Here is a 17,284-nt window from a genome sequence, read left to right as displayed (position 1 = left end):
GGTGCTCCAGGCATAGCTCGCCCAAACCAACATCAGGTTTGGTTTCGCTCCCCCTACCTTGTGGAAGAGGATTGTGCACAGTTTGACAGGAGAGGAACTACTGCACTCAATTTACGGTAACTTAGTTTCGCAAAACATATTATTAGCAATTACTTGCATGCAATTAACTGCTTGACATTACTAGTCATTCTGCTTTCCATTTTTACCTGACATTATTGCATTGCGTTGCGAACGTCGCTTGGGAATTTTTGCGAGTCAAGCTAGCTAGCGTGTTTCAAATGTGTGTTTATCATTTAGCATTTCAACCAGATTCCATTTTACTGGTTGCTTCGCTTTTCAAAGTTCACAGTAACGAGCGTGAGAGCCTGCTTGTTTGCTAATCACATTCCACGATGTGTTTATTGGACGAGGCAAATGAATGGACTCGTCCGCTACACTGCGACCACGGCTGTGAGCTAACCTAGCCAGATAGCTAGTCCAATTAGATTGCTTGCTGGATGGGCGTGATTCAGCTGGACAAACCTAGTGGGGAAGCTAACGTCAGTTAGCTAGCTAGCTAGCTCAGTGGGACTGTGATAATCTATTTTACAGCCAGCTGCTGCCTGTCAGCCACCTTAGAGCTATCGCAACAAGCTTCCTTGGGAGCATTAAGAAACCAAGCCCATTTTATATTCTTATGTTTTTTTAGTTATTTATGTTAAAATATGTAGGTAAGTAGCTGTCTTCAAGAATGCACGCGTGTGTGTGTCTACTAGTCATTTTAAATTGAGGCATGTAGCTGGATCTACGAAACCAATTGTGGGACCTGGACTGGCCTTCACAACAGACCACTTTAGAGGTCTGAGATTTTGAAGTGAACTGTAACTAACCCATCTAGAGTAGTCAGAGAGAAAATATTCTGAATACTACAACTCCCATTTAGCTAGCTACATCTCCAATAATCTGACTACTCTAGATGGGTTAGTTACAGTTCACTTCGAAATCTATCAGACCTGAAAAGTGGTCTGTTGTGAAGGCCAGTCCAGGTCCCACAATTGGTTTCGTAGATCCAGCTACATGCCTCAATTTAAAATGGATGAGACTCACTGTCTACGTTCTTGTTATTATTTGGTGGCCGTGCCTATCTTTTGCATTCATCTCCTAGGGAGGGTCTGAAAACATTCAATAAACATTGATTTTGGAGTGAACTTTCACTTTAAGACTCCTCCATTTCTGTGGTAGGGTAAGGGTTTGGAACTTTGGCTCATTGATGCCTTGTTTGGTCTGGGGTGTGATCAGTTGTCCAAACAGATGCAGAATGGAATGTTTTGCAACTAAACAAGTTTCGATTGGACAAATTCAGGTATGTTCTGTTTGCTTCCGTTTAAGAAACGTTTTGCAACTGAATCTGCGTAATGAAAACGCCTCTGGTTTGTCTATGGGTGCATACTCGATTGTGTTGGTGGAGGATTCTTGGCAGCCTTTCAAATAGTGTCAGGGGCCAGTGCAGGTGAACTATGCCATTGGCATGCTAGTGGCCAAAAACCACTGAAAGGGGGTCAAAGCCTTTGTGCATCGGAGTGGAAGAAGAGGATTGGTGTTTAGCCTAATACTGTTTGACTGGGATCTGAGCTGTCTGAAATCCCAGACAGTAATAGTCATGTTTTAGCTGTATCACAGAAGTGATTCCTTCAGACATTTTCATATTTTTCACATTTAAAAAAAAATAATTTCTAATCCCAGTTTCTCAGTTCGTCACCCCCTGAATGCTTTTGGAAGGATTCCCTGTTTTTACTCTTCCAGCCACTGTTGTCCCTTTGACTTAAACTCATATTTGAAAGATTCAACATCATAAATATAGGTCATGTCTCAGATTCTGTCAAATTATGTGTGTGTTTCGGTGTTCTAAAGTCTAACCACAAACGACAATCAGAACCAGTCTAGTAGAGATGAGTGAACTAGAATCTGGGTTTACAGGAGAATTTAATATGGTGACTCTCCTTTAAGCCCAGGAAGCAGCCATTCAACTTGCCATTGACCAGCTTTTCAAGTTTAATGTAAAAATGCGTTTGTTACATACCAAAGAATGGAGTTTTGCTGAGCAACTATCGTCATTAGTGCTGTTATGGCCTGTATGTACTTCCAAAAAAAGTTCAATAAAATGTTACATGCAACTGAAAAAATGCCTTGTCTGGAATGAATCTAAAATATTGTTTTTTTGACCAAGTACGCATGTGTCGAATACAACTCTTCTGCACCTCCAATAAAATCACCCATTTACTGGTTGGCTGATCCAGCAGCAGGAAAGGTCATTGATTTTATAACTTACAACAGTGTATGTCTGTCATATCAATCTGTTTCACCGGCACTACACTGAATGCAATAATATTTCATGTAAGTAGACAATGTAGGGTATGTTTTTAGTGACTGTATTTCTTTATTTATAGTGTTTCTTAATTCCATTACTAATATTACTGGAGGTGCAGAAGAGGTGGATTTGACACATGCGCGCTTGGTCAAAAACAATACTTAGATTCATTCCAGACAAGGCATTTTTTTCAGTTGCATGTAACTTTTTATTTAGACCTTTCTTGGAAGTACACACTGGCCATAGCAGCACTAATGACGATAGTTGCTCAGCGAAACGGCTTTCTTTGGTAAGTACCTAACGTATTTTGACATTATTAAGCTGGGAAATGGCATGTTGAGTGGCTGCTTCCTGGCCTTTAAAGGAGACAGTTCATATTCAACATCTCCTTTTAAGCACAGATCCTGGTTCAGGATGAGTCTGTTTTCTCACATGGTGTGTGTGTGTGTGTGTGTGTGTGTGTGAACTTAGCTTTAGGAACAGGAAGATGGCAGGTCCGCTGGATGTCACACACACCATGTGAGAAGTTGTCCCCCCTCCTGTCTGGTTGGCCCTGCACCCTGCTGCTTGGCTAGGCCATAGTGTCCGTCTCCAATTGCACCCTGCCCACTATAGGGTTCCAGAAGGGACGTAGCCATAAAGTGACAGGCAGCACTCAGCACTGCTCTCTTCCTGTAGCTGAAGGCCTCAACAAGTAGCCGTCCCACACTCTCACTCTTATTTTTCCTCCCTCCCCAGTATTAGCTGGAATTAGTCTAAAGGGTGTGGCAGCATCAACCCTACTTCAACTGGCGCATGTAGGCTATACAGTGGTGCTGCTGTCTGAGAAAGGCAGGCACACTCAGTGCCCACTTATTTCCCTTCAGAGTGGATGTGTTGTTGGAAAATGGGCAGAGTTTCGACCTGACTGCCAAACATGGCTTTGGACTCATGAACTGGTGGTTGAGTCGCTCATATCTTTGGCTTTTGCCAGTAGCTGCAAGAATAGCAGGTGACAAAGAAAGAGTGAGGGGGAGAGAGAAGGGAAGGGGGAAAAAAAAGAAAAGAAAAGCTGGACATGAGGGAGCGAGGCAGCTGCAGAGTGGATAAACATGACTCCTAAAATGGCTGGTGCAAATAGTCTAAGGTCTAGATATATAATACTAACTGCATGTTGATGCTACATCGCCCTGGCGAGCTATTTAAAGCCATCATTATGCAGGTGTGAAACACATAGCAGCCTAACACTGTATTGTTACAGAAAAAAGGCTACCTTGGTGATGTTTAATTTGACAGCAGATTAAGTTTCATTCTCCTGGTTGTTTCTTGCTGGAGAGATAATATCTGCATCCCAAATGCCACCCTCTGTCCTTTACAGTGCACTACTTTTGACCAGAACCCTGGGCAAAAGTAGTGCAGTGTTGATGTAATGAAAAGTTTTACTGCTACGGTATTGTCAGTAGAGTAGGACATCACATTAAACCTCAGGCATTCTACTGTAGTTCCTCTCCCTGTATGACACCATGTTTGTTTCTGCCGACTACTTGAGGTTGTGTTCATCTGGCAGAGCCACGGGTTACCATGGCAATGCCTCTGCCTGTATTCTTTTACATGAGATACTGTACCAGTCTCTCTCACTACTAGACTGAAAAGTGAGTAGAGCATTCTAGGATGCTCACACTCAGATACCGGTTAGGCCTATAGAATCAAGATTATCCTTATAACAGGCAGGTGGAAGTATTGCATAGCCTAGTCCACACTTCCACGAGGACAAGGTTATCAGCCAAGAACTACCGGTACCCAATTTTTAGCACAATGCCCTCATCAGTGTATGAAAATCCTTACTCAGAATGACACAACAGACCAGTATGATTATTCATAGTTTTCTCAGGAAAGGCTTGTGTTGTCCTGCAGAAAGACAACCAGTAGGCTTATAGGATATTAGGCTAATATCGTAATAGTCTGTTGGGTCGAAACACTGTCCTCTCAGTTGGTGTTAAAGCACAGTTGAAAAAAACATTGGTTTGTAGTGTAATTAGGCTTAAGCTAACTTTGTATAAGTTTGAGCTTTTTCGCTTGGAGAAAGCTACTGTATATGATATGCCTACCTGTTGCACCCCCGAACTGCCAAGAGCAGAGGGAGGAAATGTGGGATTGATATTGAGCCAATATTACACAAATGTCGATTATTTTTTTTCTTATTTTTTTTTTCTTCTCCTGTCGATTTTTACACGCATTTTATTTCCATGTGAGATGTGCCCGCTATGCCTTGGAGCTTAAACATCACCTCCCTCTGTTAAAGGAATTGATTGGCCCAGTTTAGATTGCAGTCTCTCACGGCCTTCAGCGGTCATTACATGTAAACTTAACTTTTGTTTGTGCTCACAAAGGCTCGGATGTTTGCAGTTGCCTGAGTTTTTTTTAAGTGTACACTGTAGCAAAACGTTTTGCAATGGGGAAAGTAGGGCTGTGACGGTTTTGGAATTTGAGGTTACGGTAATTGGCCAGGGCAATGTACACGGTCAACCACATAACCGTTGGGTTGGGGGAGTGGCACATATCAGACACGTGGCTTTTCTCTGCAACTTCACTACCAATACACTTCGTTCTTATGGTAGCATTTTCTTATTATCTCAGATATTAGTGTAGTATACAAATTAAGTAATGTCAGATTGGAGAGGAATTCCGGAAAAAAGTACAGATTCAGATTTTGACGCACTAAACCATTCACACCAAGTACGATGTGTTTTTCCTTCCACTTTTCCGAACAATTCCCATAACGTCACCAACACTGCTGCGGTCATTCTCTGTGGCAATATGTTGTTCAAAGTGGCTAGAGAGGACGCAGTAATGAGAGAAATCCTATACTACTGGGAAAATACAATGCTACTGAAAATATTAGGATATAGGCTATGCATCCTAGAGGATGAATCATGACAGGAGCTTGGCTACGTTTCATTCAGTTGTGCCCCATTTTAATAAGAGGGGAAACGCGAAACTGGCACCAGTCGTCATTCCTCGTACATACTGTATGCTGACCCTGCTAGTTTTATTTCTATCGGACTAAAGAGATGCAGTCCAGACAGGCTTATTTTAGGAAACTTTCAGAATAGACATAGAGAATTAGTGAACTCATTCACACACACACTAGAGGTCGACCGATATGATTTTTCAACGCCGATACTGATTATTGGAGGACCAAAAAAATCCGATGCCGATTAATCGGCCGAATTTTTACATCTTTTTTAATTTAATTAATTAATTAATTTGTAATAATGACAATTACAACAATACTGAATGAACACTTATTTTAACTTAATATAATACATCAATAAAATCAATTTAGCCTCAAATAAATAATGAAACATGTTCAATTTGGTTTAAATAATGCAAAAACAAAGTGTTGGAGAAGAAAGTAAAAGTGCAATATGTGCCATGCAAGAAAGCTAACGTTTAAGTTTCTTGCTCAGAACATGAGAACATATGAAAGCTGGTGGTTCCTTTATTCCCAGGTAAGATGTTTTAGGTTGTAGTTATTATAGGAATTATAGGACTATTTCTCTCTATACGATTTGTATTTCATATACCTTTGACTATTGGATGTTCTTATAGGCACTTGAGTATTGTAACAGTATAGCTTACGTCCCTCTCCTCGCTCGAACCAGGAACACATCGACAACAGCCACCCTCGAAGCAGCGTTACCCATGTAGAGGAAGGGAAACAACTACTCCAAGTCTCAGAGCGAGTGACGTTTGAAACGCTATTAGCGCGCACCCGGCTAACTAGCTAGCCATTTCACATCGGTTACACCAGCCTAATCTTGGGAGTTGACAGGCTTGAAGTCATAGACAGCGCAATGCATTGCGAAGGGCTGCTGGCAAAACGCACAAAAGTGCTATTTTGAATGAATGCTTACGAGCCTGCTGGTGCCTATCACCGCTCAGTCAGACTGCTCTATCAAATCATAGACTTAATTATAACATAATAACACACAGAAACACGAGCCTTAGGTCATTAATATGGTCGAATCCGGAAACTATCACGTTTATTCTTTCAGTGGAATACGGAACCGTTCCGTATTTTACCTAACGGGTGGCATCCATAAGTCTAAATGTTCCTGTTACATTGCACAACCTCCGATGTTATGTCATAATTACGTAAAATTCTGGCAAATTAGTTTGCAACGAGCCAGGCGGCCCAAACTATTGCATATACCCTGATTCTGCGTGCAAGGAACGCAAGAGAACTGACACAATTTCAGCTGGTTAATATTGCCTGCTAACCTGGATTTATTTTAGCTAAATATGCAGGTTTAAAAATATATACATCTGTGTATTGATTTTAAGAAAGGCGTTGATGTTTATGGTTAGGTACAGTCGTGCAACTCCGCGCAAATGCGCTTTTGTTAACCTGTTAGGGCTAGGGGGCAGTATTTACACGGCCGGATAAAAAACGTACCCGATTTAATCTGGTTACTACTCCTGCCCAGTAACTAGAATATGCATATAATTATTGGCTTTGGATAGAAAACACCCTAAAGTTTCTAAAACTGTTTGAATGGTGTCTGTGAGTATAACAGAACTCATATGGCAGGCAAAAACCTGAGAAGATTCCATACAGGAAGTGACCTGTCTGACAAGTTCTTGTTCATCTTGGCTCTTTTTATTGAAGACTGAGGATCTTTGCTGTAACGTGACACTTCCTACGGCTCCCATAGGCTCTCAGAACCCGGGAAAAAGCTGAATGATATTGAGGCAGCCCCAGGCTGAAACACATTATCGCGTTTGGAAAGTGGCCGATCAGAGGGCCGTCAGACTAAGGCTCGTGCATGAGGGGATCCCATGCTTTTACTTTCTCTCTCGTTGAATGTAAACAGGCTTTGCCGGTCAGAATATTATCGCTTTTTTACGAGAAAAATGGCTTAAATTGATTTTATACAGCGGTTGACATGCTTCGAAGTACGGTAATGGAATATTTAGAATTTTTTTGTCACGAAATGCGCCGTGCTCGTAACCCTTATTTACCCTTTCGGGTAGTGTCTTGAACGCACGAACAAAACGCCGCTGTTTGGATATAACAATGGATTATTTGGGACCAAACCAACATTTGTTATTGAAGTAGAAGTCCTGGGAGTGCATTCTGACGAAGAACACCAAAGGTAATCAAACTTTTCTAATAGTAAATCGGAGTTTGGTGAAGGCTAAACTTGCTGTGTGTCTAAATAGCTAGCCCTGTGATGCCGGGCTATCTACTTAGCTTTTTGGTGAAAGCACATTTTGCAATATTCTATTTTAAAATCGGACATATCGAGTGCATAGAGGAGTTCTGTATCTATAATTCTTAAAATAATTGATATGCTTTTTGTGAACGTTTATCGTGAGTAGTTTAGTAAATTGTTAGTAAATTCACCGGAAGTTTGCGGGGGGTATGCTAGTTCTGAACGTCACATGCTAATGTAAAAAAAGCTGGTTTTTGATATAAATATGAACTTGATTGAACAAAACATGCATGTATTGTATAACATAATGTCCTAGGATTGTCATCTGATGAAGATCATCAAAGGTTAGTGCTGCATTTAGCTGTGGTTTGGGTTTATGTGACATTATATGCTAGCTTGAAAAATGGGTGTCTGATTATTTTTGGCTGGGTACTCTGCTGACATAATCTAATGTTTTGCTTTCGTTGTAAAGCCTTTTTGAAATCGGACAGTGTGGTTAGATTAACGAGAGTCTTGTCTTTAAAATGCTGTAAAATAGTCATATGTTTGAGAAATTGAAGTAATAGCATTTCTAAGGTATTTGAATAACGCGCCACGGGATTCCACTGGCTGTTGAGTAGGTAGGACGCAAGCGTCCCACTGGCCCAGAGAGGTTAAGGAAATCACAAATATTATGGACACCATTAGAAATAGTGGATATTTGGAGACTTAAAAACCCAGACCTAGTGAGATGTACATGGAGGAGACTTAATCAAGCTAGTTGTCCTACTACTTTCTTAATCAGCTAGTTGTCCTACTACCTACTACTTTACTTTCTTGTCTCTCTCAGGCATCAGGTTAAAAAAGTTTTAATAGAAGACAGAATGCTATCGGATCATCTAATTGGCCTTCACATAGCTCTTATAGAATTTCCACGTGGAATATTGGAAATTTAATCAAAGTTTACTGTAGGACAACTTAGTTAAAAATAAGACAAAATTATTTATAATTACATTTTTCCAGTTTAATATAGGTTCAGCAAATCCCCTTATTGTTTGGGTTACCTTTTTAAATGTACCTTCTGAGGTCATTCAATATTCATCAATAATAAAAATACGTTTCTGGCTAAAGAGACAAGACTAATAAGGGAAATACATGAACTAATAGTACAGGTAGATGGCAATAAAAACGATACTACAGAGATACAAAATAAGTTAGAGGAAAAACAAAAATAACTTGAATTTATTCAAGAACGATCTAATGTAATCTATTACAAAAATAAAGCAAACTGTATGGAATATGGAGAAAAATGCACAAATTCTTCCTGAATGTTTTAGGCAGATGTTCTCTTTTCCGTCTCATCCTTTCCCATTGAATGACGATTAAGGATTTTATTCAAAATAATATAAAAAATGGAAAATTAGCAAATGTACATAAAGATCAGTGCGAAGGCCAAATTACAGAGGAAGTACTTTTTGAGGTTATTACATCCTTTCAGTCTGGATAAACCCCAGGGCTTGATGGCATACTGGTAGAGGTATATCAAGCCTTTTTTGATATACTAAAAGCTCCATTGTTAGATTTTTTTTAACTACTCCTATAGAAATGGTAGTCTGTCAGGTACTCAGCAGGAAGGTCTGATTTCTCTATTATTTAAACAAGACCCAAATGGCAAATATAAAGATCCAGTCTATCTAAAAAAACTGGAGGCCCCTTACACTTCAATGCAAAAATACTAGCGAAATGCATAGCACTCAGGATTAAAAGGGTTTTTACCAGGTATTGTTCATCCTGATCAGACATTTTTTTTAAATGGACGATACATTGTAGATAATATATGACAACTACTAGAAATAATAGAACATCATGAAACGTCTAAGAAGCTAAGCCTGGTATTTATAGCGGATTTTGAAAAGGCATTTGATAAATTAAAACTGGATTTTATTTATAAATGCCTGGATTTTTTTTTAGTGTTGGTTTTTCTCTTATAAAATGGGTAAAAATAATGTATAGCAACCCCAGGCGTAAAATGGTAAATAACGGCCACTTCTCAGAGTTTTGAATTGTCAAGAGGAGTTAAAGAAGGGTGTCCGCTGTCACCATATCTATTCGTTATGGCCATCGAAATGCTAGCTATTAAAATTAGATCCAATAACAACATTAGAGGATTAGAAATCCAAGGCTTAAAAACAAAGGTGTCCATGTATGCCGATGACTCAATTTTTATATTAAGTCCGCAAGCTAGATCCCTGCAATGTCTCATTTGAAGATCTAGATAACTTTTCCGGACTCTCTGGACTAAAACCTAATTATGATAAGTGTACAATAATACGTATTGGATCTTTAAAAAATACAACTTTTACATTAGCTTATAAATAAGCTCTCCACAATGAATTTCAATAAAAAACTTGTAAAAATAGACAAGATCCTGCAACCATGGAGAGGTAAATACCTGTCTATTTATGGAAAAATTGCCCTGATTAACTCCGAAGTCATATCTCAGTTTACTCACGGCGCTGCCTACTCGTGATGATTTGTTATTCAAATCATATGATCAAAAAATATTTAGATTTATCTGGGAAACTAAACCAGACAAAATAAAACTTGCCTATCTATATAATGAAGATGAATTGGGTGGGTTGAGATTATTAAATATAAAAGCACTAAACCTGTCTAAAAGCTTTATTTATTCAAAAGTTTTATTTGAGCGCTAAATGGTTCTCAAGTAGACTACCAACAAAAGCTCATCCATTGTTTAAAAATGGCCTTTGTGCAGATTGCCATGTCTCATTTTCGGTTAATTGAAAATGATCCTTTTTCAAACAATGCGGAGCTGCATACAATTTCAATTTCATCCCCCGATAGAACAAATATTATGGCTGAACTCAAATGTGCTGGTTGATAAAATACCTGTTTATGGGAAAGATGTTTGAAAAGGGTATTCTGTTCTTAAATGATATTGTAAATTGGAATGGTACAGTTATCAGAAGTGTACGGGAAGGTCTGCTCAATCCAAGAGTACAACCAATTGATTACAGCATTACCCCAAAAATGGAGGAGGCAGGTGGCAAAGGGAGGAGGTAGGGAACTGGTTTGTCTGCCCAATATAAAGGATCAAAACTGGTGCAGGAATAAAAATGGCATAAATAGGAAAGTATACCAGTTTCATTTGATGACCAGGATGTTGGCAACTGTGCCATACAAATTGCAAAATAGTTGAATAGATTTTTGATGTACCGATTCCATGGTACAGGGTGTATGAGTTGATATATAAAACAACGCAATATTCAAGACCTTCAATACGTGCTTTTCAGCTAATTATTATATCGAATTCTTGCCACCAACAAAATGTTGAATATTTGGGGCATAAAATCATCGAAGCTCTGCAGATTTTGTTGTGAGGATACAGAATCAATAGACCATTTATTTTGGTATTGCCCTCAGGTAGTGTGTTTCTGGTCCCAGGTTCAGGAATGGCTGAAAATGCATAGCATTGATCTACAATTGACCCTAGAAATAGTACTGTTAGGAGATCTAGAGAGACCAGGGCGGCAGGTAGCCTAGTGGTTAGAGCATTGGACTAATAACTGGAAGGTTGTTTGATCGAGTCCCCGAGCTGACAAGGTAAGAAAATGTCGTTCAGCCCCTGAACAATGCAGTTAACCCACTGTTCCTAGGCCGTCATTGTACATAAGAATTTGTTCTTAACTGAATTGCCTAGTTAAATAAAGGTAAAAAAAAAAAGACCAGGTCAGTCAATTACTAATACTCTTACTAAAATTATTTATCTTCAACTCGCAATCTGTGGATTAGGTTGATTGAAATTGTACATTACACATCGCAGCATAGTTGAAGTGTGTGTGTGTGTGTGTGCAGAAATCCGAAGAGGGTGGCCAGCAGAGATAGGTGGGATGAGCTGAGTGAAGCTGAGGGTTGGGATGTGGAATTGGAGACAAGTGGGAGAGGAGTTGTTGTGCGGGAGAAAGAATGATGGTCAAAGTAAAAAATAAAACAAACTTAAAAGTATGTTTTCAATGACACTGAGGGGCAGTATTATTACAGCTAATGCCGGTTTGCCTGAGGCTGATGCCGTGCAGGTGTTTGTACACATGCATATACACATTCAAATAAATGCATACAAGAACACACACATACATGTAATAGTGCCAGACATGCACACAAACATATACAGTTGTCATTGCTGTTATGATTTTAGTTGTCCTTGATGTCCTTTATATTTTTTTTGCATTGTTTGCTGTTTTCTATTTTCTCTTTCAGTAAATTTTCTTGGTTGTTGGTTCTTGGGGGTGGGGAATGGAGTTAATTGTATTTTTTATTTTTCTTCTTGGGGGGAGACTTAGGGAGGGATCTTGAATGGTTGAGGGACAGCTAATGGGGAACTGTGGCGGGGATCTTGGAGGATTCGGGTTCACATTTTTTGGCCTGGTGGGAGATCTGTCAACGTGCCATTGAGCAGGGCGTTGACCCTGGATGCTTCTGTGTGTCTCTCTGAATGGGAGTCTGTTGGATGACTGGTGTGGTGTAGTTGTTGAGCGGCTTCACTGCAAGTATATTGTATGTTTCGGATATGTCCGATAAGATTAGATGATGTCGACCGTTTAATAGACAAACCAAGTTAGCAAAACAATTGCTTATAATTAAGCAGTAAGGCGCGAGGGGGTGTGGTATGTGGCCAATATACCATGGCTAAGGGTTGTTCTTAGGCACGACACATCACGGGAAAGCACATTTCTTATCGGACATGTTTAGGTAGTCTTTCCCTCCTAGTTTCAATTCTTTTTTTCTCTTCTGTTTAGTGGCGACTAGTGAATACGACCATGGACTAAAAAATGTATTTGATTTAGAAATGTGATTTTGTCATCTCCTGTGGGCAGACTCTGCTTGTAGACCAAGAGATAAATGGGATGTGCGAGATCTGAAAATAGTTTTATTTTTTACATTTATTTTTGTCACTGGTTATCTGGACGTGTCAGGTATGGGTGAAGGCGGTGCCTAAACTGCTTCGCCTGTAGTGCGCCCACACGGTTCGGAAGGGGTGGCAGGTGGGGAAGGGGAGGCTAAGCGTTTCCTTTTGTGAGGGTGACGACTTTCAGTTTCTAACATGTATGAACACCAAAGTGAATCGCGCAGTTGACCAAATTACACCAGATTTTACTTCAGCGTTAACCGAGATGAGTGAATGACTTTGTGCTGTCTGTCTCTCTCAACCCAGTCCCTATCCTGCTCTCTGTCCAGCTGCACCATGGGAAAGAAGAGTCGAGTGAAGACTCAGAAGTCGGGGACAGGCGCCATGGCTGTGGTCTCCCCCAAAGAGATGATGAACCTCATATCGGAGCTCTTACAGAGTACGTAGCAGGGCTGGCACCCTGCAACCTATACACTATATAGTGTACTACTTTTGACAAGGGGCCCATAAGACTAAGAAGCATTTTCAATTCAGATTCTGTGTCCATGGAATGTTCTTAGGCTTGATTAGTGTCTGGGGAAACAGACCCTTTTTTGGTTACCGTATGTTACTTATGATGTGAGGTTTCCCCCATGTATGTCCTGTTAGAATGCAGCAGTGCTGCCCCTTCTCCAGGGAAAGAGTGGGAGGAGTACGTCCAGATTCGAGGCTTGGTGGAGAAGATCAGGAAGAAACAGAAAGGTATGTTGGAACAGCCACGGGTTTCCTTTAGCCGGCAATAGCGCCGTAGCGCAACAATTCCAAACGCAATCGAGTGTTAAAAACAGTTTTGATGTATGATTTTAAAGAGCAATATTTTTAGTAATTGAAGCGCACCTCCCATTCATGTGTAGGCAACAGGCTGTCTGCGCTTTATTGTTTGAAACCTTATTTTTATTTTCATATTATGAGGCAAGTATTTTAACACTTCATAGGCGGAGTGTGAGTTTAAAGTTTGGGGAAGCCTACAATTTATCTTACCATTTCTACCGTTCTGCGGGCCAGTTATGATTTTCATATGCGCATTTTAGTTGAATAGTTTCAATTCAATAACATTTTTGTTTATCAAAATCATCGTCATGTGGTTAAGCGTAAAAATCGCAATAAAAATGATACATCTAAAATGTAAACTAATGTGAGATCACCAGCCTCTGCCATATGGACACGTTGATACATCGTGATCCATTGGTGGCTAAAGAAATGAGCGCATGGAACTTATAGCCTATAGGCCAATGCAGCAGTAGGCCTATAACTTCCATTGCTCTTTCACACCAAGGAAAGAAACCAGACACGTGCTCATTGCTCACATGGAGCATTCCAAACAAAAGACAATGAGAAAATTGACAAATCTCGTAATTAATGGTTATGAAATAAGTGTAGCAGGTTGTGAACTCTGCAAACGTTTCCACTCCGAGAATGAGAACGGTAAATGACTGTAATATATGATTTAACAGAAATTAATGTAACCAAATGACGGGGATTAATGGTACATTTACTACTGGTGACACGTGATGGAGAGTTGATGATAAAGAAATAATAATGGGCCAACAATTCACATGAGACAATGGATGCGCAAGAATTGATGGGAGACAGCTGAGCTGTTCTAGAAGCTCCCCTATATCTTCACCACACCCCTCCCCTTCTTCTTGTCTCAACATTTTAAATTATACTCTGACACATTATCTTCACACATATTTTAGATGCATTTCACTGACAGCCACAGCTCAATCATCAGCTAGGACTATTGCCACACGCGCTGCCCAAATTACAGGCTTCCCAAATAGGCATGGGCCTACGAGCTTGTGATTTGAAACAATCTGCAGCAACTTTTTTTAAAGACTCTAATGATCCTCGATTTCTCTTTGGCTAAGTCATGTATTCTGGTGAAGTATTTTGAAGTCTATTTCTTTATAGACAGTGATTTATACCATTTTTACATTTCTTTCCATTTACTCCCCTATTGGACCCACCGCTATGCCATTTCTCTTCTGTTTTATTGGTTTTCATATCAACTTTTATTTAATTGTCCAAAAGCCAAAGGCACAATCCTAGTCATATTAGCAACCCATCCTAGTTGTTGCCTCTTTAGATTCCCCCTCTTTCTAAGATTTTCATCACTGTCACATATGGAACTGATATCAGGTGCTCTGTTTAGAATGGCGTTTTCCCAGGTGCTCTGTTTAGAATGGCGTTTTCCCAGGTGCTCTGTTTAGAATGGCGTTTTCCCAGGTGCTCTGTTTAGAATGGCGTTTTCCCAGGTGCTCTGTTTAGAATGGCGTTTTCCCAGGTGCTCTGTTTAGAATGGCGTTTTCCCAGGTGCTCTGTTTAGAATGGCGTTTTCCCAGGTGCTCTGTTTAGAATGGCGTTTTCCCAGGTGCTCTGTCTAGAATGGCGTTTTCCCAGGTGCTCTGTCTAGAATGGCGTTTTCCCAGGTGCTCTGTCTAGAATGGCGTTTTCCCAGGTGCTCTGTCTAGAATGGCGTTTTCCCAGGTGCTCTGTCTAGAATGGCGTTTTCCCAGGTGCTCTGTCTAGAATGGCGTTTTCCCAGGTGCTCTGTCTAGAATGGCGTTTTCCCAGGTGCTCTGTTTAGAATGGCGTTTCCCAGGTGCTCTGTTTAGAATGGCGTTTCCCAGGTGCTCTGTCTAGAATGGCGTTTTCCCAGGTGCTCTGTCTAGAATGGCGTTTTCCCAGGTGCTCTGTCTAGAATGGCGTTTTCCCAGGTGCTCTGTCTAGAATGGCGTTTTCACAGGTGCTCTGTCTAGAATGGCGTTTTCACAGGTGCTCTGTTTAGAATGGCGTTTTCCCGCGAATTGCATTTTAACAAATGTTATAAAATCACGTTTTATTGGCTGCTTTCATTAGATGAGTTGCATGTTCTGTTAAGATGCATAAACATAATTTAAATGTTCTGTTAAGAGGCATTACCATAATGTAAATTCGATCTCTGTCATTCTAAGATCTGTGGGTGGATGCCGTAATGGGTTATGCACCCAATGCATATGAGTCTGGTACATTTCTCAAATGACCGGTCAATTAAAATCTTCCCAGTCACGTTGTCCGGCGCCACATTTTCCTAATGGAAACCCTGACGCACACACAATGTAATAAAACTACGATTACCACACACACACACACACACACACACACACACACACACACACACACACACAGCTGGATTTGAGCCATGGCTTATATAGATAGGAAGAACTCTGAGTTTGATCATAACTGTGTGTGTTTCTCCGTCTCTTTCCCAGGTATCTCAGTGATATTCGAGGGCAGCAGAGAGGAGTTCTTCCCGGAGCTGATGGCGTGGGCTCAGGAGAGTGGAGCGTCCTGCGAGGGTTTTGAGATCTCCAACTTTGCCGGCGAGGGCTTCGGCCTCAGGGCCACCAAGGACATCAAAGTGGGTCGCTACAACCGGATCGGCTGGTGTCCATGGCAACAGTTGTCAGGGTGACATCACTTGGGTCGTATTCGTTAGTGCACACCGTAGCAAAACGTTTTGTAATGGGAACAAGAGATTCTTATTGTACAAGTTCAACTGATTAACAAAATTGCTCCAATGTATTTTTAAGGACAAGAAAGGCCTTGACCTGACGTTTCCTCCGTAGACTATCTAGATTGATCAGCTCCTTGATTATATTTCAACAGAGGAAACAAGGCTTAACTCTCTCTTATTGGTGTTCTTCTCATAATGACCTACCAATCAGCCCTCATTATTGATGTTCTAAAATGGCTGCCGTTTTGGTCTGGTCGATCAAACAGGCCGAGCTGTTTGTATGAAGCCCAGGGCTCTGTTGCTGTCATGATAACGGAATTATGACTTTGATACCGATACCAGGTTTAGTAGCAAGATATTCGATACCAAAATGATACCATAACAACAAAGAAAGACTTATTAGCCAGTCACAGAAAGGCTCTTGATCCAGACAAACTCAACTACTACTCTGTTAAATCTCTGGGCATCTTTTGAGTTCAATGTCATCACATTTCAACATTTTGATGTCAATTTTGTTTGAGACAGCCATCTATGCATTAAATAATCAGTTATGCAATCAATGTGGCTTTGTTTTAACCGGTAGCCTAGCGGTTAGAGCGTTGGTCCAGTAACCGGAAGGTTGCTGGATCTAATCCCATAGCTGATAAGGTAAAAATCTGTCGTTCTGCCCCTGAGCAAGGCAGTTAACCCACTGTTCGCCGAAGACGTAGATTAAAGCAGCACCTCTCTGATTGAGGGGTTGGGTTAAATGCGGAAGACACATTTCAGTTGTACAATTGACTAGGTATCCCCCTTTCCCTTAACCAACCTAACTACAAAACAACAAAGGTTTATCGTTTATTTTAAAGGTATAGCTCTATTGATAAACTGGGTAAATCACAATACAGGCGAATGCATATTATTTAATAGGAGTGTGTGCAATGCATGGATTGAGTTATTGGCCAGCAGCATACCCCTACTGTCTTTCCTCTGAAGCTAAGCAGGGTTGGTCCTGTTCGGTCCCTGGATGGGAGAACAGATGCTGCTGGAAGTGGTGCTATAGCGCCAGTAGGAGGCACTCTTTCCTCTGGTCCCCAAAAAATGACATCCCAATGCCTCAGGGTATTGTTTGGGGACTCTGCCCTGTGTAAGGTGCTGTCTTTCAGATGGGACGTTAAATGCCTGGCTCTGAGTGCTAAAGATCCCATGGCACTTATCGTAAGAGTAGGGATGTTAACCCCGGGGTCCTGGCTAAATCCCTAATTTGGCCCTCATACTGTCGTGGCCACCTAATCATCCCCAGCTTCCAATTGGCT

At 40.7% G+C, this 17,284-nt stretch overlaps 1 protein-coding gene across 2 annotated transcripts in view; it reads left to right on the top strand.

Annotated features, from left to right (window-relative positions):
* The first annotated feature begins 3 nt into the window (after positions 1–3).
* setd3 (SET domain containing 3, actin histidine methyltransferase) overlaps positions 4–17,284 on the top strand; it is a 58,257-nt gene continuing 40,976 nt past the window's right edge. The window contains exons 1-4 of one of the 2 annotated variants that reach the window (XM_029729676.1): positions 4–116; positions 12,758–12,890; positions 13,100–13,192; positions 15,745–15,893. In XM_029729676.1, the coding sequence (XP_029585536.1) occupies positions 12,788–12,890; positions 13,100–13,192; positions 15,745–15,893 (345 nt within the window). In that variant the 5' untranslated portion in view covers positions 4–116; positions 12,758–12,787. The remainder of the gene's footprint in view (positions 117–12,757; positions 12,891–13,099; positions 13,193–15,744; positions 15,894–17,284) is intronic. The other variant, XM_029729677.1, reaches the window with a different exon arrangement.

This window comes from Salmo trutta, chromosome 33, assembly GCF_901001165.1.
Source record: "Salmo trutta chromosome 33, fSalTru1.1, whole genome shotgun sequence".
Taxonomy (NCBI): domain Eukaryota; kingdom Metazoa; phylum Chordata; class Actinopteri; order Salmoniformes; family Salmonidae; genus Salmo; species Salmo trutta.
This window is presented reverse-complemented; position numbering and strand designations above follow the sequence as displayed.